This window comes from Epinephelus lanceolatus, chromosome 21 (assembly GCF_041903045.1).
Source record: "Epinephelus lanceolatus isolate andai-2023 chromosome 21, ASM4190304v1, whole genome shotgun sequence".
Classification (NCBI taxonomy): Eukaryota; Metazoa; Chordata; class Actinopteri; order Perciformes; family Serranidae; genus Epinephelus; species Epinephelus lanceolatus.
Window position 1 is genome coordinate 18,213,386 of NC_135754.1, and position 26,552 is coordinate 18,239,937.

Below are 26,552 nucleotides of genomic sequence, written 5' to 3' on the forward strand. Positions count from 1 at the left end.
GGTTGCTGTTGGCAAAATGCTAACAAATATCATTGCACATCACTGGGGAGACTGTCAGGCTGCCATCATCACAAGGTGTAACATCCTGAAGAAGTCATTTGACTGGAGACAGAATTTCCTCTCACTGAGTGCAATATCATACCTATATAAAATGTGTTTGCATTTTGCAGTTACTATTCACTCTGTCCCCTGTACAGTTAAGCTGTGTCCCCTTCACTGTGGAAAACTGTCTTCCTGATCTCTTTAACATGACGGGGGGGAAAAAAAAGAATCTGAATTCAGCATTGAGGTTAGTCCTTCATCTCCTGTCTCACTGTACCTTTCATCAACTCCCCCCTCACCGGCCTTCTATGTGTGCACACACATGATCTTGTTTATTGCTTCACAGGATCTGCTTTCATGTCGACAGCCTAAGCCTCTGGACCCCCTGCTCAGCGGGAAGGTGAAGAATGAAAGATCCAGAGCAGCTGAAGGTATGGTACAGTTCGAAATGCTTACCGTGACAGTGATGGATTCATTTTCCCGTGCTGTAAGCTTATATTTATAAAACATGACTTATCGCCTGTGCATAACACAAAGCAATGGAGCTTTGCAGGGAAAAAAAATCTTTTCAATATTTAGCATGGAAACTTGGCTGTCATTCAGTTTCTTTATCTTTTTTTTTTCTTAAATATAGCAGCTTCCAGAAGGGCAGCTTTGCACCAGTAATACATTTTCTCTTGTATGATATATTTGGGATGTTGTAATTGTAGATCCCAATCCCAAATGTCTTATAGCTGCTGAAAGCCTAAAAAGTTTGCAGATGTTGAGATACTCTGGATTATTAAGTGCATGTGCTAATTTGTATGAATATTTATTTATATACAATGAGATTTCATGGTTTATTCTGACAGGTGTTTTGTAAATCAAATCACCTTGAATCTACATATTAATGTATACAATGGAGATATCTAGAAATTAAAGTTGTGTAATGAACTGGCTCAAAATAACAAGACAGGAAGCAACAATAGATTTGATCTTATATCCTTTATTATCAGCTGTTGACAATTATAATGCACAAAGTAGTCACAGCTTTATAATGTGTGATGATATTCAGTGTTTTTATTTTATTTAAAGTCACACAAAATGATATATATTAAATCTATCAAGTACAGATAACATCCATGACACCAGAATATACACACACAATGCTACAACATGTATATAAATATAGAAATGACACCTCAAAACAATATTTAACAATGACTTTAGATAGACTTAACAAATAAATGATGGACAAACACTGAAACAAAAGTGCTTCTATATACAGAGATTTTGATTTTTGAATAGTTTTTCTTGCATCATCCCAAAATATGCATTGTCGATAAACATATTTCAGGTTTAGATATGAAGTTGGAAATGTTGGAAAATGTAAATGAAAAACACTCTCTCAACTTCACTCCTCTGGTTTAACCAAGACACATGACGACTTCTGTCCCACCCAGAAACCTGGCAGCATCTTCCCTTTGAAGGAGCTCTTAATCCGCTGCAGCAGTCTGACCTCCTTTGTGGCGTCGCTCCCCTCTCCCTCCTTCACTTCTTCAACTGTATAAAAATTCAAGACACCAGCAGGATAATCGAGGTAAACCCCAATGGTGGAGCACTGGGGCACATCCCAGATTTCTGTGTTAATGCCGTTGAACCACAGCTGGTAGTGGGATCCCCCCCAGCCGAGACCCCAGGAATGTTCGTTCTCTCCCAGCCCGCACTGTCCGTCGCTTCCCCTCCTCCCTGCTCCTTCATAGGCGACTCCGGCCACCACCCATCCTGTATATGTCATTTCCCAGTAAGCTCTGAAACCCATGATGCCTTCTTTGCAAAGAACCTTAAAGAGGAGGATGAAAATTAGCTCAGCTTTGGGAAATTTACTTAACATCTGTTTTTCTGACTGTTATTTAAAACCTACCTGGGGGGCATGCTCATATCTCTCTGGTCTATCCAGGACGGGGCAAGTTACATCATCAGTCATGCGGGACACCTTGGATCCACCCTCTGTGATCCACAGCATTTTATTGGCTGTCTTGTCATCCAGGGAAAGTTTGATCGCGTCTGTGGGATGTCAAAAAATGTGCAGCCATGAAAGTCAAGAAACTACATACTCTGAAAGTGAGGAAATAGGTTTTTAAATGATTGTTCTTACGTTTGAGAAGATCAGCTCTGCATGAGGGCTCAGGGATGTTGGGTTCGTACTTTGGGATGTTTTCTAAGAGAACAGAAAGGTCACATTGTCGGTGTTAGATGATTTTTAAATGATACAGTTCAAAAAGAGTTGTTTTTTTATGGTTTACTTTAAAATCTTACCTGTTGAAGGAGCCGGACCTTTACATTTTATCCCTGTAAGTATAGCAGAAGCATGACAAGCATTACTCATTGGATACTTTGGCTTCATTGTAAGAAAACAGCATACTAGCAATTCACAAAATCTGCTCAGAATGTCCTCAAACTTTCAAAATTAACCACTCTGCTCTAATCTTCAAACAAATTAAAATCCAATCTGCTTCAAGAAAGATCTCCAGATAAACTTTCCAAAACAAATTTCTACCTGTGGCTAATGAAACCTTTCATGCATTACCTGCAAAGGACTAGTCAGTCAGTTCACTCACCAGGCCTGCCGTTTGTCGGCATGATCCTCATATTGGGAGCACTGGTTGGCATCTTTATTTGCTTCTTGCTCTGTTGAGGTTTCCTTAATGTTGGCGTCTGTCAGCGGCGTACTGCTGCAACGATGCAAACGACTTCTTTATATACCCTCAGGAAAGCGGGTATTAAAGGTTTTGGGGGGCCCCCCCTGGGGCTCCTAGAGAGAGATTTTGGTAAGGTATGTGGAGATAATGAGCTCACTAATGGGCGTGTCATGGAGCCTGCCAAATCAGGATATTCAGGTCAGCGCCAACACATGACCTGCTGACCCATGTCTATCTGTACAGTTCTGGATTTACTTTTACAATTGCCCTGTCATCTCTTTGTAATCAAACACATGTCTTGGAAGTTGATACCTGAATGGGAATGTGGCCATACTGTACAGAACAGAGGGGTGGGTTACGACTGGAAGAACAGCTTGACAGCACTCTGAGAGCTGTGATGATGGAGAGAAGAGAAGCCTGGGTCAATGGAGTTTCATTTGGAGTTCATCTCTGATACTTTGAGAGAAGAGCACCTCAAGGTAAAGATATAATGTATCTATATGTATGGCAGCCTATTTCAGCCAATGTAATGGCTAATAAAGATCCTGCAAGTCATTGAAATGACAAACTTTATTGAAAAAATGACTCAGTATCTGAAAATAGTGACTCCTAGAAATTTTGTTTGTATCTTACTAAATTGCTGTCATAATTGTGTTGTTGTTGCAACATGATCGCTGTTTGGATTATGTTCAGGTTATGAAACTCTACATTCATTTACCGTGTTCGAATCAGAAGGAGGTGGCTGGAAAGGATGGCAGGCGTACAAAATGCAGAACCTTGGGACAAAAACTTCTGTCTTAGGTTTAGGCAACAAAAAAGAGCTTGATTAAGGTGCGGAAAACATGATTTTGGTTAAATATAAAAAAATAATAATAATGATAATAAAAAATAATAAATATTAAAATAATAATGCTGTAGTGTTGCCTATTTTGGCAAGAAAAGAATGAAATTGGTTGTCATTAAACATTTTTGCTTATTTCTAAAGTATGTTGATACATTTTATTTATGACTGAAATGCTTTGTTAGTGAAGATTTGGCTGATTCGTTCATGATCCACATTTTTGCAACTTGCCAGGTAGGTTAATCAGCATTTCCTCTTTATGTTAATAGAAAATGTAATTTGTTGTCATTACGTTTTCCTCAAAATGTTCAGTTTCAAATTAGTTGTATATCATTGTAATTTCTGGGAGACAGGGCTGTAATATCACCAAACAATGACTTAGCACAGTGGCATGCAAAAGTTTGGGAACCCTTGGTCACAGTTTTGTTTACTATGAATAGTTAAGTGATCTCCAAAAGGCATGGAGTTAAAGATGAAACCTTTTATTAGACCTTTTAAGCAAGATTAGAGTATTATTTTTGTTTTGCACAATTTTAGAATGGAGAAAAAAAGAAAAGGAGCACCATGCAAAAGTCTGGGCACCCCAAGACATTTGAGCTCTCAGACAACTTTTCACAGGGTCTCAGACTATAATTAACCTGTTAGGGCTATGGCTTGTTCACAGTCATTACTAGGAAAGGCCAGATGATGTAAATTTCAAAGCTTTATAAATACTCCTGACACCTTGTTCCAACAATCAGCAGACATGGGCTCATCTTAACAGCTGTGCAGCACTCTGAAAACTAAAATAACTGATGGCCACAAAGCAGGAGAAGGCTGTAAGAAGATAGCAAAGTGTTTTCATGTAGCTGTTTCCTCAGTTTGTGATTTAATTGAGAAATGACAGTTAACAGGAACTGTGGAGGAAAGGCAAATCTAAATCATCGTTTGACAGCAAAAGACCTGCAGGAAGATTTCACAGACTGTGGAGTGGTGGTGCACTGTTCTACTGTGCAGCGACACCTGCACAAATATGACCTTCATGGAAGAGTCATTAGAAGAAAACCCTTGTGTCCTCACCAGCATCAGAAGTTTGCAAAGCAACATCTAAACAAGCATGATGCTTTTTGGAAACAAGTCCTGTGGACTGATGAGGTTAAAATAGAATGTATTAGGTGCAATAAGCAAAGGTATGTTTGGACAAAAAAGGCTGCAGAATTTCCTGAAAAGAACACCTGCCCAATTGTTAAACATGGAGGTGGATCGATCATGCTTTGGGCTTGTGTTACAGTCAGTGGCATGGGAAACATTTCACATGTAGAGGGAAGAATGGATTCAATTATATTCCAGCAAATCGTGGAAGCAAACATCACACCATCTGTGAAAAGCTGGAGATGAAGAGAGGACAGCTTCTACAACAGGACTATGATCCTAAACACACTTGAAATCAACAATGGACTACCTCAAGAGGTGCAAGCTGAAGGTTTTGCCATGACCCCCACAGTCCCTTAACCTAAACATAATTTAAAATTTGTGGATAGACCAAAAGAGCAGCGTATGCAAGATGGCCAAAGAATCTCACAGAAGCCTTTTGCAGGAAGAATGGGTAAAAATCCACAACACAAGAACTGAAAGACTCTTAGCTGGTTACAATAAGTGTTTGGAAGCTGTGATACTTGCCAAAGGGGGCGCTACTAAGCACTGACAATGCAAGGTGCCCAAACTTTTGCATTAGGCCCTTTTTCCTTTTTGTTTTTTTTTTTAAACTGGAAAAGAAGAAATGTGTCATCTTTAACTTTTTGTCTTTTGGAAATCAGTTCATCCTCTACTTAGGGCCTGTCCCAGTACCCTACCCCCCCCCCCCCCCCCCTTAGCCCTACCCCTTGGCCCTACCCCTACATTTGCGCGTTCCCGTGAGAGGTAGTGGTGTCCAAATTCCTTTTTGTGTGTAGGGGTAGGGGGCATAACAGTAGTGGGTATGAAACTAGCCCTTCGGAGCGAGGCATTTCAGATGCTGACTTGCCAGCGAGGGGTTGACCTCACCATGGCTACCACCGAGCAAGAGATGGGGAAAAAAGTTCATACATAGCTAACGTTACCATCGTCAGGTTGCTTGTTAGCTAGCTAGCTAGCTCGCACTATCTGGCGTCTGTCATCTGTCCTGTTCTGCAAAATTGTCAGACTTTTCACATTACGATAACACACCAGCTAGTATAACTATACCTCATGATGTTAGCTGATTAGCTAGCTAGCTGGCTAGCAGAAGCCCCTGTCGTCTGTCGTTCATCAAACAAAGCATGATGAATGCGGCAAACGCGATCGGTAACGTTAGGATGAATGAGACTCCACTGTAGATGCTGGTTGGAAATGTAGATGGCTCGCAGCTTCCTGTTTAAAATAGTTACGTATGTGTGAACATACAAGGACAAGGGGGGGTATTGGGATTGGGCCTTACTTAACTATTCACAGTAAATGAAATTTTGACCAGGGGTGCCCAGACTTTTGCATGTCACTTTATCTTAAAATAATGAAAAACTTTCTTAAAAGAATAACTTATCTCAAAATTATGACTTAGCATCTCAAAATGAGTTAATATTTTTTTTACTTAACATAACGACTTAGTGTCGTTTCTTCTTATTTTGAGATATTAAGTCATTATTTTGAGAAAGGTTCTCACTCTGTGATCATCTTTTCATCACATTGGCAGAAATGGGCTTCCATATCTTCTCTGTCGTCTTTTGTGGTCCTTAATGTCCATGTTTATACACTGCAGGATTAAAATGCTTCTCTGTTAAATATATACTGCAATAAACTGTCCTGTAGGCATTTACTGTGCTTGGAAAGGTTGATCATTCATATGCAACTCATCAGTGTTAATCTTGTTGAGCTTGCATTTGGATTTTGAATGCTGTGTTGAGACCATTTAGAAGAAGAATATTGGTACATTCTATCAAGACATAGTTCCACCCTTAGTGATTTTTATCAAGGTCTTTTTTATTGTGCTTCTTCACATTGTACACAGGTGCAAGATCCTGCTGCTGTGTTGATGCTTCTCCACTGCACCTGTTGCCACTCTTGTTTGCACCAAAGCAGGTGAAACTGATTCACAATCACTTGTGCCTCCTGCATGGACAGACTGAGACGCTGTTTACACGTTGCCGGCTATTTTCATAAATGGACATTTCACCGTCTCCGTTTTCAAAAAGATCTTCGTTTACACTTACCCGTGTATATATACACAAGAGCATGCCAAACCTGTAGGTGGCAGTGTAACGAGAAGCTCAAGCCTTCCATGTATCCATTGTCACCATAGCAACATAGGTTGCACTTTTTACACAGGCGCAAGTTCCGGCGCATACTGTGACGTCGGCTGCCTCTAACTCCGTTTATCTCCGTTTACCTCAGTTTACATGCAAACGCGCAACCGGAGTTTTCCAAAATCTCCACTCTGGCCGGAGTTTTTAGAAAGACTCGTTTTCAGAGGAGAAATCTCCGTTTGCGTGTAAACGAAGGGCACAAACGAAGGAAGATGTCTCCGTTTATCAAAATCACCATGTACGTGTAAGCGGCCTCTGATATCCCTGAAGTTTAACTGGCTTGGTGTTACACTGACAAATAAGTGTTCCCTTAATTTTTTTGTGTCCACAAAAGAAAAATAAACTCACATAAATTGAAATGATGGTAGAATTGGTGTCATTGTCATGTTGTAAGTTTCCAAATCCTCACAAAGGCTAAATGAAGCTGTCAAATGGTATGAACTTTCCAAGTACACCCTGTGACAGTATATCGTATCATCTCCTGCTTAAGATGGTGCATGACTTCCCTCGTGAGACAATGGGCCCCTGGACACACATACACAAAAGGCCCTTTACCACTTCTCCTACATAGCAGCAAGACACAGACTTTGTGGTGGTTTTGCCTCGTTTGTTTGTTTTGCATCTCTTGTAGTTGCTATGAACCTGTTTGTGGTTTTGTGTCTCTTTGTCGTCATTTTGTGTCTTTTTGAGGTATATTTGTTTTTTTTTGGTTCTTTCGTGTCTTTTTCTAGTCCCTTTACATGTCTTTGAGTGGTTTTGTGTCTCTTTGTAGTTCTGTTGCATCTTTTTGTGGTCCTTCTGTGTCTCTTTGAGGTTTGATGTGTTAATTTGAATGCCATTTTGCAGGTGACCAGACAGCCTCTGGCACCTAAGGCACTTGGGCCTGTGCCCAGTAGGCCTGCCAAGTAATCTATTCATGGATCTATGTAGGCTTTGATCTTATAGAGTCGAACTTCAGGCCAGTGCAGACGGTGTACAGTTTCCCTTGACATTGGTTTATCCAAGTCTGTTTTTCAATTATTTTTAAGGAGGCCTGAAGGTGTCAAATTTTGCATGTTCAGTAAAAAGTGCCTGTTTTGTGATCGATTTACAATTTAAAAACTGATACCCCGTTTACACGTTGGAAAAACGCACATATTTTCGTGAGTTGTTTTCACGGAAAACGATCATTTGTAAAAACTCCGGTCAAAGTGGAGATTTCTGAAAACGCCGTTTATGTGTTGCCGTCTAAACTGAGTGAAACGGGGTTTTAGGTTCTGAAACGTCACAGCATGCGCCAGCAAATGCTTGACGTCATGTGAGCGACCTATGTTTACACTTTGTTTGGCTACTGATCATGGATGCTGTTAAGGTGGTACTCATTTTTATGTTTGTGCAAACGCTTTGTTACGGCCTTTTTCCACCAGATGCGTGTTGGTTGCGTCTCCGCTCTGGCACAGCAGCCGACAGGATTCAATTCTAGTCAATGTGTGTGTTTCCACCGGCTGCAGCTGTGCTGCGTTCCAGCTCTGTCTCAGCTCTGGCACTCCAGAGCAACAGACACGCAGGACTTCTATTTTTGCCGACGCTGGAGCACAACGCAGCAATTCAGCACAGAGCAGATCGTGCGGGACAGGAAGTCGTGCACACAAACAAAATAAAACATCCGGTTAATTTTCAAAATAAAATACACAGTGTTCACGGCGGATCATATTTCCCTGCACTACACCTTGAAAACTACATAATGGGCAGAGGCAGGCCTGAAGTCAACAGGTCAGAGGTTTTCAGATGTCATTTCACCCCGTTGACACCATGGACGAGGAGATATTAATCATGGCAGTGCACCGAGATGTCTTCCGCCGGAGCTGCACCGCACCGCACAGCAAACGCAGCCGGTGGGTATTGACGGACGGCGGAGCACGCTGCGGATAACCAGCGCTGCCGTTCCGCAACGGACACGCATCCAGTGGAAATCCGGCGTTTAAAGCGACATTTAGGAGTAGCTCCACTTCACTGTCAGTCCACATAAACGAACCTCTCGCCATGTTTACCCTTTTGAAAGGAACAGGAAGTCGCGCATCTTATTCGTTGTTGTTGTTGTTGTTGTTGTCGATTCTGAGGATTCTGATTGGCTTGCATGGCTTCATCCTTCTCCCTACACTGCCGCCCATAGGTTTGGCATAGTTATGACGGCGCTCGATGGCGTATTTATCCGGGTTCATGTAAATGACAACATTTTTGAGAACGATGTTGTGTGCACGATGTTATTATTGAAAACGGAGGGAGGGGAATATTCGTTTCTCTAAATACCCGGCTATGTGTAAACGTGGTGTTAGTCGAATAGAAGTTGGGGGACATTATGGAAAGTAGTCCAAGTTTGAGGCTGCAATTTTCCTTTGTTAAAGACATTCAGACCTACGGATTCTCTGGGAGGCTAAAAACTGAAGCTATGGCCTTGACCATGCAGAGCAGCCACTGAACAGGGTCACGGCTCAGTTGTGACCTTTATGGCAGAGATCACTTCTCTGTCAGCAGTGTTTTGAGAGTCTGTTGCCCCTGGTTTCATATCGTCCCATGAGAGCGGAGATCAGAAGAACTCAGATAGACACACGCAAAGAGGCACCCACGCTCCCCCTTCTTTTATTTTCAATAAATCCTATTGGGCGGTCTGGGACAGTTCCGTCAGCATAGCTGCGGTATGTAGTGTTTAGTATGTCAGTTGCCCCGCAATCATTGCACCAGTCAGTCATCTGCTTGGGCAGGCAGGAACACAAGAAGGACGGGACAGCCTTGACTGGAGGTTTGGCAGGGTGCCGAAGCAGTAAACACCTGAGACACACAGTTTGCAGTGGAGCGCATATCTTTGGGAAGGGTTTACGAACAGCAACATGCTTTTTGTTTTAACCCGGGCCATGTGTATAAAGGCACTTGTGGTGGTAAATAGTGGATGTGATAATGCAGGTCAAGAGCATTACAAAGCCTGGTATGATGAACTGAGATACCTCAAGTCAAGTGACTCACAGTCTTCTTAGGTTATTAAGTTATAACAGTCAGGTTATACTGGGTTATATATATATTAGGACTTGGCTTGTTGTGGGCCAGAAATATTTTTCACTATATGATTATTAGATGTTATCTGCCTAGAACATTATAATGCCAATGTCCTTTGTTTTTTATGACCAATTAATTGAATTTTGTATCATACAAATGCACACAAGTATATAAATGTATGTTTTACTGTGAGATTAGGGTTATGTATTTTGTTTTAAAGTTAAAATGTGAATGTGGTCACTTAAATGATACAGTGGTGATTTCAAATTCTTTGTTTTTTGTTGTTTATTTTAATATAAAGGAAACAAAACTTCTTGTTACTACATGAGTTTAGTTAAAGCTAAACTATAATGAAACATCATATAATCTCAAGATATTTATACAGCTGTATATCAACACAGCTTGACAAAAAATGATGGTAATATTAATATTTTTCACACATTTGTAAAGGTCCAGTGTGTAGGATTTATGGAGATATACTGGCAGAAAGTGAATTTGATATAATAAGTACATTTTCTTTAGTGTATCACCTGAAAATTAGAATCGTTGTGTAATCATTACCTTAAAATGACCCCTTTATATCTATATGGGGAGCGAGTCCTTGTCCACAGCATCTGCCATTTTGCACTGCCATGTTTCTACAGTTGCCTAGAATGGACAAACCAAACACTGGCTTTAGATAGAGCCATTTCTGTTTCTGCGATTTTGTGCCAGGTACCTCCGTTATCAGCCCCTCCACAATGAGTGTCAGAAAAACAGTATTGTCTCAACATAAAACTGCTTTAATTAGTGTTAGTCCAATTTATTTATTTTTTGTATTTATTTATGTATTTATTTTCTGGAGAGGACAAGACCTCTGCTGATAATCTGGCTAAGTTATCGGGGAAAAATGGTGAGCAAACATTAGCAGGTGCTAGGCTAGTGGCCCATCTCCAAAATGCTAAACAGTGTTGGAAAAAACACTGATCTGTAATGTCAAACCAACACATTCTCATTCCAACCTTGTCACATATTAACGTTTGGTCATGGGCTTTCCACGTTGACATTTGATGTGCAAGGTTCCCTGGGTGTGTTGGTTGGGACATTCTGGAAGTCCATGTCAATTTCAGACTGTTACATGTATTGTCTTTTTTTTTTTTTTTTTTTATAAAATGCACATCCGTTTTCACAGGACATTTAACGTTACGTACACTCGCTTACAAAACGCACTGTGTCGGTACAACACCATGAACGTTTTTTCCTTTAACAACACACATGGTTAACATTTGCCAACACACGCATATGGTTGGGCTTAGGCAACAAAAGCATGTGGTTGGGTTTAGGAAAAAATAACAGGGTTTGACTTTACAATCTCACGGGAAGCGAACGCCAGCTTCCCGGGTGAAAGCGCCAACCCGCTTACCTTTCGTTGTTGTCCTACCACATTCTGTTAAGTCAGTGTCTGATGCCGGTTTTCGACAACTTCCGGGTTGGTAAAACTGCTTTTTTCTGTATTTTTACTTGTTAAAATCACTGTGTCCATTTATTTTTAGAGAGGAGGCACCTCTGTGGATAATATGGCTCTTGGTAAAAACTCCTGAACAATGACCACAGAAGGAATTCTAACCTGGAGAAATTTCAGCTGGTTGGAATCTACAATCCTCACCACCAGATGGCACTATATCCCACAGAGATTCAAATTTGTAATTGTTTATTAAAATCTTCTTCAATGTAAGAACAGGAGAAATAGGTAAATTCAGGCTTTAAAAATGTCACTGCAAGAGAAGTATTAACATGTTACCACATCACATTGAAAATACTCTATTACAGTATTATATTCATACTTGTTCAATATTGCACCTGTTGGACATCCAACACCAGAAACTCTCCTATGCAGATTTAAATCTATGAAGCTGCACACTCAGTATTTGTGTGTGTCTGTGTACATATCTGTGTTTGCATACACAAATCACCACATCCACCATCAATGGATCAGTGCTGTCACTGTGCAATGCTCAGAGGTCAGTGGTGGGGATATAAAGTCGGCAGCTGGAGCTGTGTTTGTATGTAAAACATACAAACACAGCTCCAGTTACAAGCCTCCGGCCTCCCCCTGCCTTTCTATCGGAAAGTTTGACCTCACACTCTTGTCCACACCACTGGCCTTCATCCCTTCACCTCTGTCCTGCATTAAAGGTATATAAGAGTGGTATTAAGCTGTCACACAGTGAAGCCAACAGAGACTCATCATACTCAGAGAGACCAGTGACATCAGGGCTGAGACAGGCTCATCGCAGCAGCTTAAAGCCTCCAAATCGAGATGCCCGCCACCACCAGAATCATTTCTAACCCCCGGATGTCGGATAAAGGTGAACTTTATAGTCTGCATTTCACACCATTTAAAATCATTACGTACAGCAGATGTTAATTTTTTTCAACACAAATATTTTCTCCTTTTCTTTCAAATTCGGCCTTTAAATATCATCGCAGCATAAACTTGTTGGTGGATGTAATGCAGAAATCATTATCAGCAATGCTTTAAATGTACTGATTTAACAACCCCACTGTGTGTCTGCAGCAGTTTTTTTTATCATCCTCCGAGGCAGATCCAGAGTGAATGGGTCACTAGAGTTAATGTCTGCGTGGAAAGCGCAATATTTCACTGGCTGATTTCACGCTTGTTGCTATGAGGGGCGTATAATGGTTTTACTGCGGGGGAGCAAAGGTTCTCAAGTGTCAACATCATCTCCATTAAAAAAGATTTAGCATGCCGTATGCGTTAAAAAGCTGTCTGCATGGTAAAACACCAGTCGTGAAAACGGGTGACAGTCAGCAGGATTGTAACTTATCGATGTCAGCCAAGGAAAATGGACACACAAGGACCTGTAACATAAGAGTCTTGCAGCTAGTTTGCAGTCGCTGTTGTTGAAAATAGTAGAATTGTTAGCTTTTTAATGATGGGAATCCAAAAAGTACTTCCTTAAATTTGACAGTATCACTATCGAAACAGACGCAGTGAATAGTTAATCGCACATAATCAAAAACATTGATTCAAACTCCCGTCGCTTGACTAATGAACCCCTGTACAGACTGCGACAGAGGGGGCTCAAGGCTCCTTTTAAGCTTAAATGTTTTTGTATGGTCTCATGTTGTAATGAGGCCCTGACAAAGCACTTATTTTTTCATCACCTTGTGCTATATACAGACAGGTGGCTTAACATTCTCACACGGTCTCCCCCGGGCCTCCTCTCGACAGACAGATAAATATGAGCTCATTGAGACGTGACACGCATACTGAGCGGCATAAAAATAACCGTTAAGTTTGAAAAATGTGGATAACGATGACAAGTAGATGCATGCGGGGCTTCACCTTGAATCCTGCACCTCAGCTTTAACAGTGCCATTCAAAACTGGTTGTGATTAAATTATTTTTTTTGCTTCCCAAGATAAACTTCACAAGCTCTCTGAGATGGTGTTTATTTTGGAAATGATGTCGCTTATTGAATTAAATAAAATACATTGCTTATGTCCGTCAATACTGACATCTTAATGCTGCTGGTTAGGGGGTAGTCAGGGTTAGGGCTAGGGTCTGGGTTTCAATTAGGCTGCACTGGCTGGCTGATCTGGTGTGTGCCATAGAGGACGAGGATTGGTGATGTGGAAAAGTTTGCACCTTCGCTCAGAGGACTAGGGTTCAAACCCCAAGCAAAGGGTAGACAGTTGGACCTGAGGACCGAGGAAGAGGCTTGTCCAATTTTATGTTTGAGTGGGTGGTGACTGTCCTGGTAGAATCTGTGGTTATGGTAGGGGTGTTATTGGATGGTGATGTTGGGTTAGGGTAGGGTTGTGGTGGTCTTGATGCTGCTGGTTAGGAGGTAGTGTAAGGTGTTGGGGTTAGGGTTAGGGTTAAAGATATGGATAACAAGTAGATTCATGCAGAGCCTCAATTTAAACATTCACAATACCATAAAAAACCTGCAATGTCATGAGTTAATCCATTTTCCTAGAATTCACACCTAGCAATTTTTTCTGCTTGCAAAAATAAACTTCATTAATGTTCTCAGACGATGATGATGATGATGATGATGATGTGTGAACAAACTGGGTAGTTTATTTTGCAGATGATATTGCTTGTTGATATAAATACAACACATTATTTATGCTAGTCAACGCTGACTTCGTAACACTGCGGGGATTAAGTGTCCCCTCCTCATAATCCCTGTCCTTAGCAAACTGGAGACTGCATGCTTACACATGAGTATTAGTTACAGAATTGGCATCAGGGCTAATGCATGTTATGCAACTATAATTATCAATTATTACTTCAAGGAAAGTTATGACACAATACTGCTGGCTGTAATCAACTTTAATTTGCTAGCAGACGTAATTATTTCCTGTCTGTAACATAAGCCCCTTTCATTAAAGGGACATTATTAAGTTTAGGAATGAAGCACGTGTTACAATTCATTATCCTCACATGAACTCGTGCAAAATTTCGATTTAACTCCTGGTCGTTTATTTACCTCAATAAACAAATGCTGAACCTACATCCCCTGCTTATTCGATTCATGCGAGCAGATCATGTCCCTTCTTATCTCATAAACTGCTCTGAACGTCACACTGCACTCCGGCGTGGCTGAAGCCAACCGCAGTATGTGAGGTGTCTTGTTAATTCCAACTGCGTGGCATGAGTCAACCGTTGGCTCCAGGAAGCACGCGGTTGCTGATGATCTGACAGAGGCAGATGGTTTTCTAAGTATACACCGTTTTACACCTCATCACCTATTGACACACACCTGACACATACCTTCACGGCCTATAGTTTATATATAACAGCTGAGTATCTTGATCTTTATATGCATTGCTCTGGTGAAAACAAATTTTTGTTTTGTTTTGTTTTTTTGCAGCAAAAAACGCTAAATCTGGAAACACACCCACAGGTAAGACAGTCACCTTAATAAAGGCTTTTTAAATGCTCTCTAGATGCAAATACAAATCCCATCCATCTACAGTTCCCTTGACCTTGTCTGACCTTCTGGCACTCACTCCTCAGAGCAGATCCCAGCCTATGAGCCAGATATCCCCGAGTCAAAATGCAGAGCTGATCTCATCAAACGTAAGACTCTTACTCATTCACCTGTTTAAATCCTTTTCACAATTTGATCCAAAAATCATCATTTCTTTCTGTTTACTTGTTTGTGTGTTTGTTTGGTTGTTTTCAGACTGGTTCAAACTCTCCCTGGATGACAAGACGGCCAATAAGATGCTGTGGATCGGAGAGGAAGGTGCTAAAGTGGCCCGTATGACTGACGACGTAACTTGTCCCGTCTTGGATAGACCGGAGCGATATGAGTATTCTCCACAGGTACGGTGTGAAGGTGCAGTTAGATTATTTTGGTCTGAAATTACAGTATTTATCATACATTTCTCTTAATGTTCAAAATGGCATAAAATGAGCAACCCTGTCTCCCAAACATTACTTTTGCATGTTACCAAACTGCTTTCTTCATTACGTTTTCCTTGTTACATTCTGTTCAGAGACATTTCTTTAAGGTAATGAAATACTACATTCATGCACCTCATAGGCTTTGAAAGGTGTTGGTTGGGGAGGATGGTGAGCTTACAAAGTTCACATCCAGACTCCTGTCTTAGGTTAACACAACAAAAGCACATTGGTTAAGGTCAGGATTTCAGTTTAATATAAATAAAAAGTAATTAATGACCATGAGTGGATACTGTATTTTAGGGTTGCCTAGTTTGGCAGAAAACTGAAAAACATTTTCAGTGGACATTTTGCTATGGGGTGCCGTTTGTAAAGTGGCTCACACTGAAATCCTGGTGTTCAGAGAAGGTTAAAGTGAGTCTTTTCAGGGCTTACTGCACCCCTTTTTATACTGCGTCCTTGTGGATTAAGTTTAAAAAGGCCAGCATCCGCAAACTTCAGGTTGCGTATAATGATTGTCTGTGAATTTTGCTTGGGAAACCAAGATGGTATAGTGCAAGAAAACTTTTTTGTAAAGTACAAATTATCACATTTCATGCTCTTTTGAGACAATTGATATTCAAATTTATATGTCGACTTAACAGTTCTTGTAATGCCATTATAATGACGTTGACTAACCCTGTCCTCAGTACTGCACGATACCAGTCTGCTATGTGGAAACACTGGTATGACTGTCTTTTTTAAATATTGTATGTTTGTCTGTCTTTTTTTAATGGACCTGGAGTCTAAATAAAAAGGTTGATTGATTAGCAGCAACATTTTGCCACATTTAGCTTCAAACAACATTTAAAAAAGTGGTGTGAATTTTTTAAGGTCACTTTTTACCACATTTACAGCAATATTTGAAATATGTTAGATATAATGTCACAATATCTAAATATTAAATGTTAAATCTAAATCTAAATGTTAAATGTTAAATCTAAATATTAAATGTTAAATCTAAATCTAAATGTTAAATGTTAGATGTTAAATCTAAATATAAATGTTAAATCTGATTTTAAAATATTTCAAATATTGCTGTAAATGTGGTAAAAAGTGACTTTAAAAAATTTACACCACTTTTTTAAACGTTTGAAACTAAATGTTCCAAAATGTTGCTGTTAATTTCAGTGTGAGCCACTTTACAAACGGCACCCCATATTTTGCTGATATCTTCAGTAACAACATTTTTTCCAACCCAGTCTGACTCTGAAGTCGTCGAAATCCGGCGCACGGGCAGTGACTTGGGGCGTCAGACACTGACGAATAAAGCCATCTGTGCATGATATGCAGCCGGTCGCTAATATAGTTTAATGGCACCCTGCAGCGTCAGGGGGTAACACGGCAGGACAAGAACCAAAGTTAAGGCAGTGAAAGTCTGGGTGGGGCAGGCGGAAAGGGTTTTGGATGGGTCCAACAAACACAGACTTTCACCCGGGAGAGCAGTGTTTGTGTCCCATAAGATTATAAAGCCAAACCCTGTTCTTTTTTCCTATACCTAACCATGTCCTTTTGTTGCCTAAACCAAACCACATGCGTGAGTTGTTGAAAGAAAAAGAAAGTTAATTTGCGGTGTTGTACAGATATAGTGCTTTTATTTTGAGAGAGACTGTATGCAAACAGTACATTTCCTGTGAAAACTGAAGCGAATTTTGAGAGAAGACAATGCATGTAACAGGCAGCACTTGACACGGTGTCCCAGAACGTCAACAAACAACGCACCCAGGGTGTTTTTGCGACTTGCCACATACGTTATATTTCCTCATTATTTTCATAGAAAACATAATTTACTCTGCATTAAGTTTCCCTCAAAATGTATTTGCTGTTTTAAATTTGTTTTATATAAACATGATTTCTAAGAGACAGGGCTGAAAATGAGGTAAGAGTTCCATGAAATTGTTGTCACCATGCCATAGGCGGTGGAGTTTGATGTGATTGTAAAGCACAGTATTATGATCCAGAGGGATGTCCCCTAGGTTTATTTATACCTGAGCCAACTGCTTTGGCATTGCAAGTCGGAGAAAGCAACGCTGCTTAAAATTCTTCTCAGTGGCAGCTGTAATAAATCACAGGTTATGTTGGATTACCCCTAAATTACATTGTCATTCCCATCCACGTTCCAAAAGGTTCTCTGCAAAGAAGGCATCCTGGGCTTCCGAGGCTACTGGGAGGTGGAGTTCACCGGGTGGGTCGTGGTCGGGGTCGCATACGAACGAGCAGGGAGAAGGAACACCGATGGGTACTGCGGCCTGGGAGAGAACGAGGAGTCCTGGGGCCTCGGCTGGTGTGGTTCCAGTTATCAAGCCTGGCACAAAGGCGACAATGTGGAGATTAAAGATGTACCTAAGTACACCACAATTGGTGTATACCTTGACCAGCCTGCTGGTATCCTCAATTTCTATGGTGTGGAGGAGGTGAAGGAGGGAGAGGAGAGCACAGGAGGAAAGGAGGTCAGACTTGTGCAGCAGGTCAGGTGCCCCTTTGAGCAGAAAATGATACCAGGGTTCTGGTTAGGGCCACAGTCACAGTGTTGGATGATAAAGCAGGAGGAATAACGGACTAAATCAACATTAAATATCATATCTAAAAGTTAGTGATTATAAGCTTAGTTGTAGAGCTACAATTATGGCAGCTTTAAACCCAAAATAACTTAACAACATCTGGACAGTCATGTCAACATATCTTCCATAAGCTTGCATAAATCCTGCACACATAACATCATAGTAAAACATTAGCGCCTATGAGATATATTCCTCATAGTATCTCAGAGGCAAATGTACAGTACATAGGTTTGTACATTTCAGGGATACAAAGTGCAATCACCTTTGACCTCATGCTCTTTTGGACTTTTCTGTAACCACAGGACAACTCAAGGTTTATACTGATATATTTACATGTATTTTTATTCCTCCATTGTTATTGTATGCTAAGAATGTACAGGGTTACCTCGTTTGGTATGAATGTATACAGACTGTAATGTTTAAATCAATGATAAAACATTGAGTGAGACACATTTTGTCTTGGCTTGGTGATATTATAAACAATGTTGTACATACATATTATATTGTCAGTACTCTGATAATAAAGCAAACAGGTATTTGTTTGACATACTGTGGTGTTTAAGATCACATTTTAGTTTCCTTAAAGTAGGCTCTAAGCATATACTGCCCACAAAGTTGATGTAAACAAATACCAACACTCTTGACTCTGTGACACAGTTTTCCACCAGAGGCAGAGCAGGGCAGGGGTTGAGGTCATCTGGTGCTCTGGCACTGAATATTTTCTCAGAAGCCCAGAATATCTTTATAGCTTTTAAAATACCTTCCACTTTGTGTCATTAGGATGATAATTTATGCCCATGTTTTTTATCCCACTATGCTATTCCATAAAGAAATCTAATATAGGCTTATTGAGTAAATGTTCTTCTGTTGGCCTTGATTTGCAGTTAGAGCAGCCCAGACTATTATGGCTCAGAATCAGATGTAATTCTTTTTTTCCAATTTAACAATAGCTGTGATTAAATGGATAATATTTGGTTAATCTGATTGAAGTAATTCTGATTAGAGATTCGAACTTAACTGTTTACATGCCCTAAATATAGTGATCTGATAAGTTGTGTGTTTACATGCATTAAATCAGAACTGTTTTTGACCTGCACAAAGTGATCCTGTGTGTTGTAAGGCATCTAATCTGCTGGAAATATAACTGAATATGTTTTTAAACTTTATTGAGAAAATTCATTTGATTCAATACACAAACAATAGATTAAACAAGTACTTCCAGTTGTTAATACAATTTAGTAGTGATTACAGTCAGTTTAGTCCACATTATTTTCTGCAACTACAAATTACAGATGTCCCCTAAACATCTCACATGCATCAGTAGATGCTTTAATTTACTAAAGTTCCCTAAAGGCCTCATATACAGGCAACTGCTACCATTTAGTGAATTTGTGAATCCTAGGATAGTGAAGTGTTGGCCGAATACTCTACCTTACTCTGCCTCTGATTGGCTTACCTTATCATTATTAACCTAACCCTAACTAATCTAACCAATAAAGGCAATGAGTACTTGCCAGTCCTTCTCTATCCTAAATGAGATTATTGTTATGTCCAGCGGCAATTCAGCTTGAAGCACCAATGAGCACTAAATAATTTTTCAAATTGAACGATTCTTTGTCATAATCAGCAGAGGGAGGCTCGTAGAAACAGCTGTTGTATGTCGTGCACAACACACGCACCAGCGACACTGCCTAATGTTACCTCCATGTAGCGCAAATGTGTGGAAAGAATATATTTATTCCAGCTGGAGAGAAAAGATTAGATTACATGGTAATTGGATGCTAATATTTTTCCTGTTGAATGGATTATCTAAGATTTACACCACCCCTCTGAAACCAATTTAAAATTCCTTCCAATCAGCCCTGATCAGGCCGGTCTCTTTTAATTTCGGAGTTTACATGAAGCTATTCTGACTGGGCTATTTAGGGTCAATCTAAGCACACCTATTCAGTCTGTGGACTCTTCTCCAGCATCGTATATTAAAAAAAAAATGTGGTTTACACCCACCTTACCGATGTTATCAGACAATTTTACCTCTTTTTAGGTGACAGGTGTCAAAATTGTCCTCAGCATTTGTTGGGTTAGATACAAAATAGGACATTGGCTCTACATGATGATTTTCTTTTTGGCAACTGTCAGGTTTTCCCTAAATGAAGTACAGATTTTAAGACATTCCATTGTCTCAAATGGCTTGAAAAATAATGCCTATAGCTCTCTCCCTGGAGAGCATGCCCTCAGATCCCCCAGTTTTTGGACTGAGCCCAAAATGCTTACAATATCTGGCTGGTTTCTACTGCCGAGTCTAAGGTGTCGCATAGGTATAGGAATTAAGAACAGAAAGACTGTGTTGGCCATAAATCTGTGACATACTTTAACATATTTTGTCTGTTTTAACTGAGGTGTCTTCATTTATGTGATTCTGTTTCCGCCTGTACCGCTTGTGTTGACAACACTGACAGGGCCAGTTTCTTAATCTTACCTTCACTTGTGTTCGGAGCTATCCTCTTGCTTTTCTTAACAGACTCCTTAAGTTTCCTGGGTGTCAAATGTCTCCACTAGCCTCACTTATATCCATATGTCAAAGTCAAGTGCATACACCCACTTGACCCCTGCTGAGCAGCCGCTTCACTGACCTCAACACCTCCTTTAGACACACCTCAAGCCCCCCTGCCTCATCTACACTTAGGGTATAAAAGTCAAGAGGAAGACGAAGACTTTACACTTTTACCTTTGGATGAATGAAAGGATTTCAAAGCATCTGGACGTGGATCATAAGCGCACAGCCTCAAGATGCCCACTAGACCCAGTTCTGCAATAATCCTGCCAGAGACCAACAAACCAGGTACTACATACATTTTATTTACATCAAAAAAACATTTGCATTGTAACAAACATGTATCGGCATCCTCTCAAATGAGCAAATTGATTGTATCTGACGATGTGGCCAGATGAGCCTCAGCAAAGTGTCTTTAGATGTACATTATGATGCTGAACTCTCATTAAACATTGTGGCCTCCGCCTGCTCCTGGGTTGCGGTAGCTGCCTTGTCAAACACTGTATTATGGATTTTGTGAGTGTGCTTACATAGATGCCATAAATCCCTCATTATACGGAATAAGCAGGAGGCAGGTGTCACACCAAATGAGACGTGTCAAAACACCCACACGAAAATTTGAGTTTTGGGTCATGTAAGAGCTTTACCTACAGTCCATGCTGTACCTTTTAATAGAGTGTTTTTTTGATTGTTTTCCATAGATGTGCAGTATGATATCTTGGAATAAAAAACTCAAGTAGAAGTGGGGATCATTATACCTTAACCCAATTAGTGGGAAATGACGATGCTACCTTTTCACAATAAGACCCCAACTGTTCAATGACAATTCGTCAAACTCTCCATACATTTACAATATTAGAAATGTATGCATCTAGTTTAACCTTTGCTCTACACCTTTTTAGGGAAGAAAATTAAATCCATCAAGAAGGAGAAGACAAATACAGGTAATGGTCTTGATGTATTTGTTTAAACTCTTCTTGAGGTGAGCATTAGTTTGTATTAATCCAGGTTCCTTTCCTTACAGAAAAAGTGTCCATCTATGTGCCGAACATCCCAGAGCCAACAAGCAGAGCTGAGCTCATGAAGTGTATGAACAAATTCCTTTCCCCCCCGACATCATTTATGTTCAGCAATATTTTTCAGGATTTAAAAGCTGCTATTGCTTAATTTTCTCCCGTAGACTGGATCCATTTGACTTTGGATGACAAGACTGCCAACAAGATGTTGTGGATTTCTGACAACGGGTCGAAGGTGTGTCGTAGAACTCAGGAGGTTTGTCCTGTCCTGGATAGACCAGAGAGATATGAGTACTCCCCACAGGTGAGTCATCAGGTATTATAAATACAAATACAGGCTGTCAGATAAAGGGACAAATGTTTATATTTATTTCTTTTTTCGTTTCTTCAAAGGTGGTGTGCAAAGAGGGTATTTGGAACACGAGGGCTTACTGGGAGGTCGAGTACTCGGGGTGGGTGGTAATTGGAGCCACCTATGAAGGAGCAGGAAGGAGGGCAAACTGTGGGCCGAGTGGCCTTGGAGAAAACGAGGAGTCCTGGGGTCTGTGCTGGTCAGGAACGTGTTACCAGATCTGGTTCAACTGCGTAAACAAAGACATAAACGATGTCCCGTACTGCTCCACAATTGGAGTTTACATCGACCAGCCTGCAGGGATTATGAGCTTTTATGCTGTGAGCGGTGAGGGGGCAGAGAGGGAGGTTAAGCTGTTGCAAAAAGTTAAGACCACTATTGAGAAAAAGATTCTCGCAGGTTTCTGGATGGGAATTGAATCCTCATGCACAATACTGAAGAGACCAGAATGAATCACTGAAGCTTGATCAAATGATGCTTTAGTCAGGTTTTGACACTTGAGTGTTTGCTGGGGCACAAATTCCTGTAATTCTTATACAATACCTTAAATAGAATTTTATCACGGGTAATCTAACTTTAAGAATATTTTTATTTTTGTGTACTTCTTTGTCTGATTCTTGTGTACATTTTTTTGTCTGATGCTCTTTTCTTGTATCTTGTATGTGTGGCTCTACTGTATAGCATCAGATTGCATATTTATTGACTGATTATGATATTCATGACTGTTGAGTGTCTTGTGACATTAAAAAATCTGAAATAAAGAATATACTTTTTAATCAAAATTCCCATTTTCTTTGTCATTTTTCCAACTCATGACTGTAAAGGTTTGATTTTGTCAAAACTTAAACTTTGATATACGCATTGTCTACAGATAACCAGTGCGTAGAGAAGATTTTCACACATTTAAGGTCTATCAGACCTTCATTAGAGCATACATGAATCAATAATGGACAAGCAGGTAAAAGTAATTGCCAATCCCTCATGCCCATTACACTCTGAGTTTGAGCTGCTCCCACCTGGGCGTCAAATTAGGGTTCCAAGAACTAGTTGGAACATATATAAGATGTCCTTTATCCCCTATGCCATACAGGCAATGAACACAGAATGACTGTATAAGGGAACACAACTGTTTTTGTAAGATGTGCTCTCTTTTACTATTTATATAACTTATTGGTCCTACCTGCCTATTGGCTATCTATCTATCGTTTGAATACTAAATGAGTGTACTGTGAGGCAAACAAATGAAAGCCATACTTGGTAAACAGTACTGAAATACAAGAAATGGGGGTGAAAGACAGGGAATACGGAAAAAGCACATATTCAGTCAGAAAGCACCTAAGTGTGAAGAATATTTCCTGCCAGCTTGGACTTATTGATGTTTCCAGCACCTGGTTGTCCTACATCATCAGATAACTATCCAAAATGGAAAAAAAGGCACTTGACCTCATTTATGGCTCTTATTTCTCCATCTGTAATCGCTCCCTGATGGGTAAAAGATTCTATGTGTTGCTCAGATAAGGTTGCACACACAGTGCAAAGTGCTCGCTGCATTGATCCCTTCTGGATTTCAGCTGAGTAGAGGAGAAGGAGCAAGGGGCTCACTTTGATATGTGAGAGGCTCCAGCCTGAAGATCGCTTTCCTACGGTGACAGATGGGCCTCAACTCCTGACGCCTTCACACCTAAAGCTTCACGTGAACTAAAAGTGGGGCACATGGTCATACAAAGAACTTTCACACTCCCGAAGGACCAGAGCATCACGCAACCTCATATAAGTATAAGAGGCGGCAAGAAGAAGAAATGAGTGTCATTCCCTTTAACTGCTGTCATTTCTCTTAAATACTGTACAATGAAGGTCATGTGTGGCTGAGATAACTTGGGATACGATATTAAACATATAGACATATGAACCCTTATGCAAAGGGTAGTAGAGCCAGCACTCTTCCAGAAGTGGGTCAACAATGATCTGAATTAGAATTAATAGGTTTGTGGTTATAATTATCAAATGAGTGAAACAATGTGATGATGTGAAAGGGGTCACTCATAGTGATGAGTAGATAATTATCACTAGAATCAGCAACTCCCCTCAGCTTTATAGAGCTTTATAGTGAATTTAAGTTCATTGATTGGCTGTCGGGCCACAACTTCACTCTTTTGATTCACTCTCACTGCCACAGCAGGCGGCTGTTCTCAGCTAAAAACCCCAAAATCCCACTGTACGCTACCTGCTCTGCACCAAACAGCAGACAAACAAAGAAAATGTCAACATAGTGGAGCATTTAGCAACCAGAGAGCCAGATATTTCAGCCTGTTCTCATTTTTGGGACTCCAGAACCAGTTATTGTAAGTTTAATAACAAATATATGGCACACTTTTAATTTTGCTCAAAGTAATTATTTAAATTCTACACCAGCTTTATTTAAAGTTTCCTCATTTCTCATCAAACCTGTATATTAGTCAGTCATGCCCATAGATGGCAGATAATGCTACTTGGCTCCAAAAGCATTTAACTGTAGCAAAAGTTCATCCCCAGCTGCAGTAATGTTAGCCAGCAACTATTAAGCTACGATATAAAGTACACTGATTATAATAGTAGATGCTTTTTCACATACTGTCATCAAAATGTAACAGTGTGTGTAAGTGGTGATGTAAATCATAGTTGGGATTTGTCCCTCTACAAAATTACATGAGGTAACAAATTATAATAAGGTACACAAAAAACAAGTCGTTACTAAGGAACTAATGAGGAACAAATGAATTACAAACGGTTAGTTAATGGTCAGTTCTTGAGTAACTCCCAATCAAATGTCATACAGTTGCTAATCATTAGTTAATAATTAGTTAATTATTATTTGGTAAGGTAACTAATGAGGAATGAATGAGGAACTAACGGTTAGTTGATTTATTGTAAGCAGTAAAAAATAAAAGGAAGATATAATAATAATAAAAGGACAGGCTGGGTGGCAGAATTTACATTATTAAACATATTAAGTGTAGATTTTTTGCAGTTAGTATATACAGATACAAATATGGCACACAGGTGATGATTGATTGTCCATGGTTTTCATATGTTCTTGAGGAACTCCCAATCAAATGTGATAAAGTAGCTAATCCTAGTTAATAACTAATTAACTGACAATGACCGAGGGAACTACTTGTTTTTTATGTACCTTGTTGTAAAGTGTTACCTTACCTGATCCCGAGGAAAGATCCTTAACTTTAAATAAAAAAAAATGCATATGAATAATTTTGGGGTAATACCACAAAAAATTTCAGTAAAACTAAACAAAGAATATGAACATTTGAATAGGTGGAAATCAAGACAGGATTTTTAAGGATCAAAATAATCTGAAATGTTATAATACATTACAAAAATACTGATTTTTTTTAATCAATATACATAGCATCAACATTACCACTTTTTCTATGATTGATGAAAAAATGATCTTTTTCATCATATTTGTCTTATTGTGCTTATATTGTATTATTGTTGTTAGGGATTCCCTTAAAAACCAGATGGCACATCTCAATGGGTTATTCCTAATATGGAATTTCTACCATGTATCGCCATATTGGCCATGTATGGAAAGTATTTTAGGCCCAATCTCATATTCCACTGGGTACAAATTCCCAATGGCGTACTGGATGAATATTTTTACACAGTAGATAAAGGTCATCACACCTCACAAACAGTTTTAAAAACACTTCATAAATTTTTAAAGGACATATAAACAAATATTAGTTTCACTCATGGTTTAAATAAACAAAGATATAGTTACATCACTGTGTGCGTATATATAACTGCTGGAGCACAGCTGTGATCTAAGTATGATTTATGCAGTGGTTGCTGTGATGAGTATAAGCGAGAATTTACAGTCAGTAAGTGTGACAGTTGAAGCTATACTGACGGGCACAAACATGTGAGCGACTCTACACATGTGTCATGGGCAGTGTGGTGTATGGTTTTTAAGTGACACATATAGCATGACATATAGGTCAGGAGGGAGAGAGTGTCCCATATTTCAAGCTGCCAAAATCCCCCCCTCCCCTCCTTGAAAAGAAAATTTGACATTCAGAAAAGTTCGGCATCTGGGAGATGGTGGGGATTGCATAGAGTGTTAGGGTGAGACAAAATGAAAAGGCAGTACAAAAACCTTTCTTTTATACATTCTTTTATTGTTTGATATTAATTATAATGGTTTGTTAGTTGTGTATCTGTTGATTTCTCATTAGCTGTGGTAATAATAATAACAAGAAGAAGAAGAGTTTGAGGAGGGGGAGCACCACAGGGAGCCTGCCTAGATCCACTGTCACATCCTGACTCATGCATGATTCATGATGTTACATGATGATTAAATACAGAAAAAAAATGCATGGTAAAAACTGCATATTGTCAGTGTTTTCAAGACCCCGCCCCAAATTTCACAAGTTACGTTCTCAGCGGAGCTAGAGTCTGATTAAGAGGAGCCAAACTCCCCTGTGATTCGCACCTCATCCACATCTGAACGTGAAAGAAATAAAGTGTGAAATGTATAATTTACTGAAGGCATTAACAGATCAAAATCACCTCTGCCAGAATTTGTGTCACACTTATGACATTTATAACACTTGTGTCACAGCTTGCATTCAGAGGCTGGTTTAAAATACATCTACATGTGCCCCGATGGTATTAGTACTCCCACCTGGTCCAACACCACCCTATCGATGATATGCATACCT

At 39.8% G+C, this 26,552-nt stretch overlaps 3 protein-coding genes across 3 annotated transcripts; 2 read left to right on the forward strand and 1 right to left on the reverse strand.

Annotated features, from left to right (window-relative positions):
• Positions 1–1,007: 1,007 nt before the first annotated feature.
• Positions 1,008–2,758, reverse strand: LOC117247541 (stonustoxin subunit beta-like). Its single transcript, XM_033612123.2, has 5 exons — positions 2,643–2,758; positions 2,341–2,373; positions 2,180–2,242; positions 1,946–2,088; positions 1,008–1,864 (listed from the first exon to the last, which is right to left on the reverse strand). The coding sequence occupies exons 1-5, from the start codon at positions 2,692–2,694 to the stop codon at positions 1,436–1,438; spliced, it is 720 nt and encodes a 239-aa protein (XP_033468014.2). The 5' UTR covers positions 2,695–2,758; the 3' UTR covers positions 1,008–1,435.
• A 9,276-nt stretch (positions 2,759–12,034) lies between these two features.
• LOC117247577 (tripartite motif-containing protein 16-like protein) lies at positions 12,035–18,360 on the forward strand. The gene is made up of 5 exons (XM_033612161.2): positions 12,035–12,238; positions 14,777–14,809; positions 14,923–14,985; positions 15,092–15,234; positions 17,478–18,360. Exons 1-5 carry the CDS (start codon positions 12,190–12,192, stop codon positions 17,904–17,906), a joined length of 717 nt encoding a protein of 238 aa, XP_033468052.2. The 5' UTR covers positions 12,035–12,189; the 3' UTR covers positions 17,907–18,360.
• Positions 18,361–20,607: 2,247 nt separating this feature from the next.
• Positions 20,608–22,616, forward strand: LOC117247557 (tripartite motif-containing protein 16-like protein). The gene is made up of 5 exons (XM_033612140.2): positions 20,608–20,754; positions 21,369–21,410; positions 21,491–21,553; positions 21,647–21,786; positions 21,876–22,616. The coding sequence occupies exons 1-5, from the start codon at positions 20,703–20,705 to the stop codon at positions 22,284–22,286; spliced, it is 708 nt and encodes a 235-aa protein (XP_033468031.1). The 5' UTR covers positions 20,608–20,702; the 3' UTR covers positions 22,287–22,616.
• Positions 22,617–26,552: the final 3,936 nt, after the last annotated feature.

Bases quoted from the DNA above. Each gene is read 5' to 3' on its own strand.
- LOC117247541 (XM_033612123.2), bottom strand. From the start codon at position 2,694: ATGCCAACCAGTGCTCCCAATATGAGGATCATGCCGACAAACGGCAGG. The intron at 2,089-2,179 runs GTAAGAACAATC...GACATCCCACAG, and splicing joins CAGAGCTGATCTTCTCAAAC to ACGCGATCAAACTTTCCCTG. The intron at 1,865-1,945 runs GTAGGTTTTAAA...CTCCTCTTTAAG, and splicing joins GATATGAGCATGCCCCCCAG to GTTCTTTGCAAAGAAGGCAT.
- LOC117247577 (XM_033612161.2), top strand. From the start codon at position 12,190: ATGCCCGCCACCACCAGAATCATTTCTAACCCCCGGATGTCGGATAAA. The intron at 12,239-14,776 runs GTGAACTTTATA...GTTTTTTTGCAG, and splicing joins CCCCCGGATGTCGGATAAAG to CAAAAAACGCTAAATCTGGA. The intron at 14,810-14,922 runs GTAAGACAGTCA...CTCACTCCTCAG, and splicing joins ATCTGGAAACACACCCACAG to AGCAGATCCCAGCCTATGAG.
- LOC117247557 (XM_033612140.2), top strand. From the start codon at position 20,703: ATGCCCACTAGACCCAGTTCTGCAATAATCCTGCCAGAGACCAACAAA. The intron at 20,755-21,368 runs GTACTACATACA...ACACCTTTTTAG, and splicing joins GCCAGAGACCAACAAACCAG to GGAAGAAAATTAAATCCATC. The intron at 21,411-21,490 runs GTAATGGTCTTG...CTTTCCTTACAG, and splicing joins GAAGGAGAAGACAAATACAG to AAAAAGTGTCCATCTATGTG.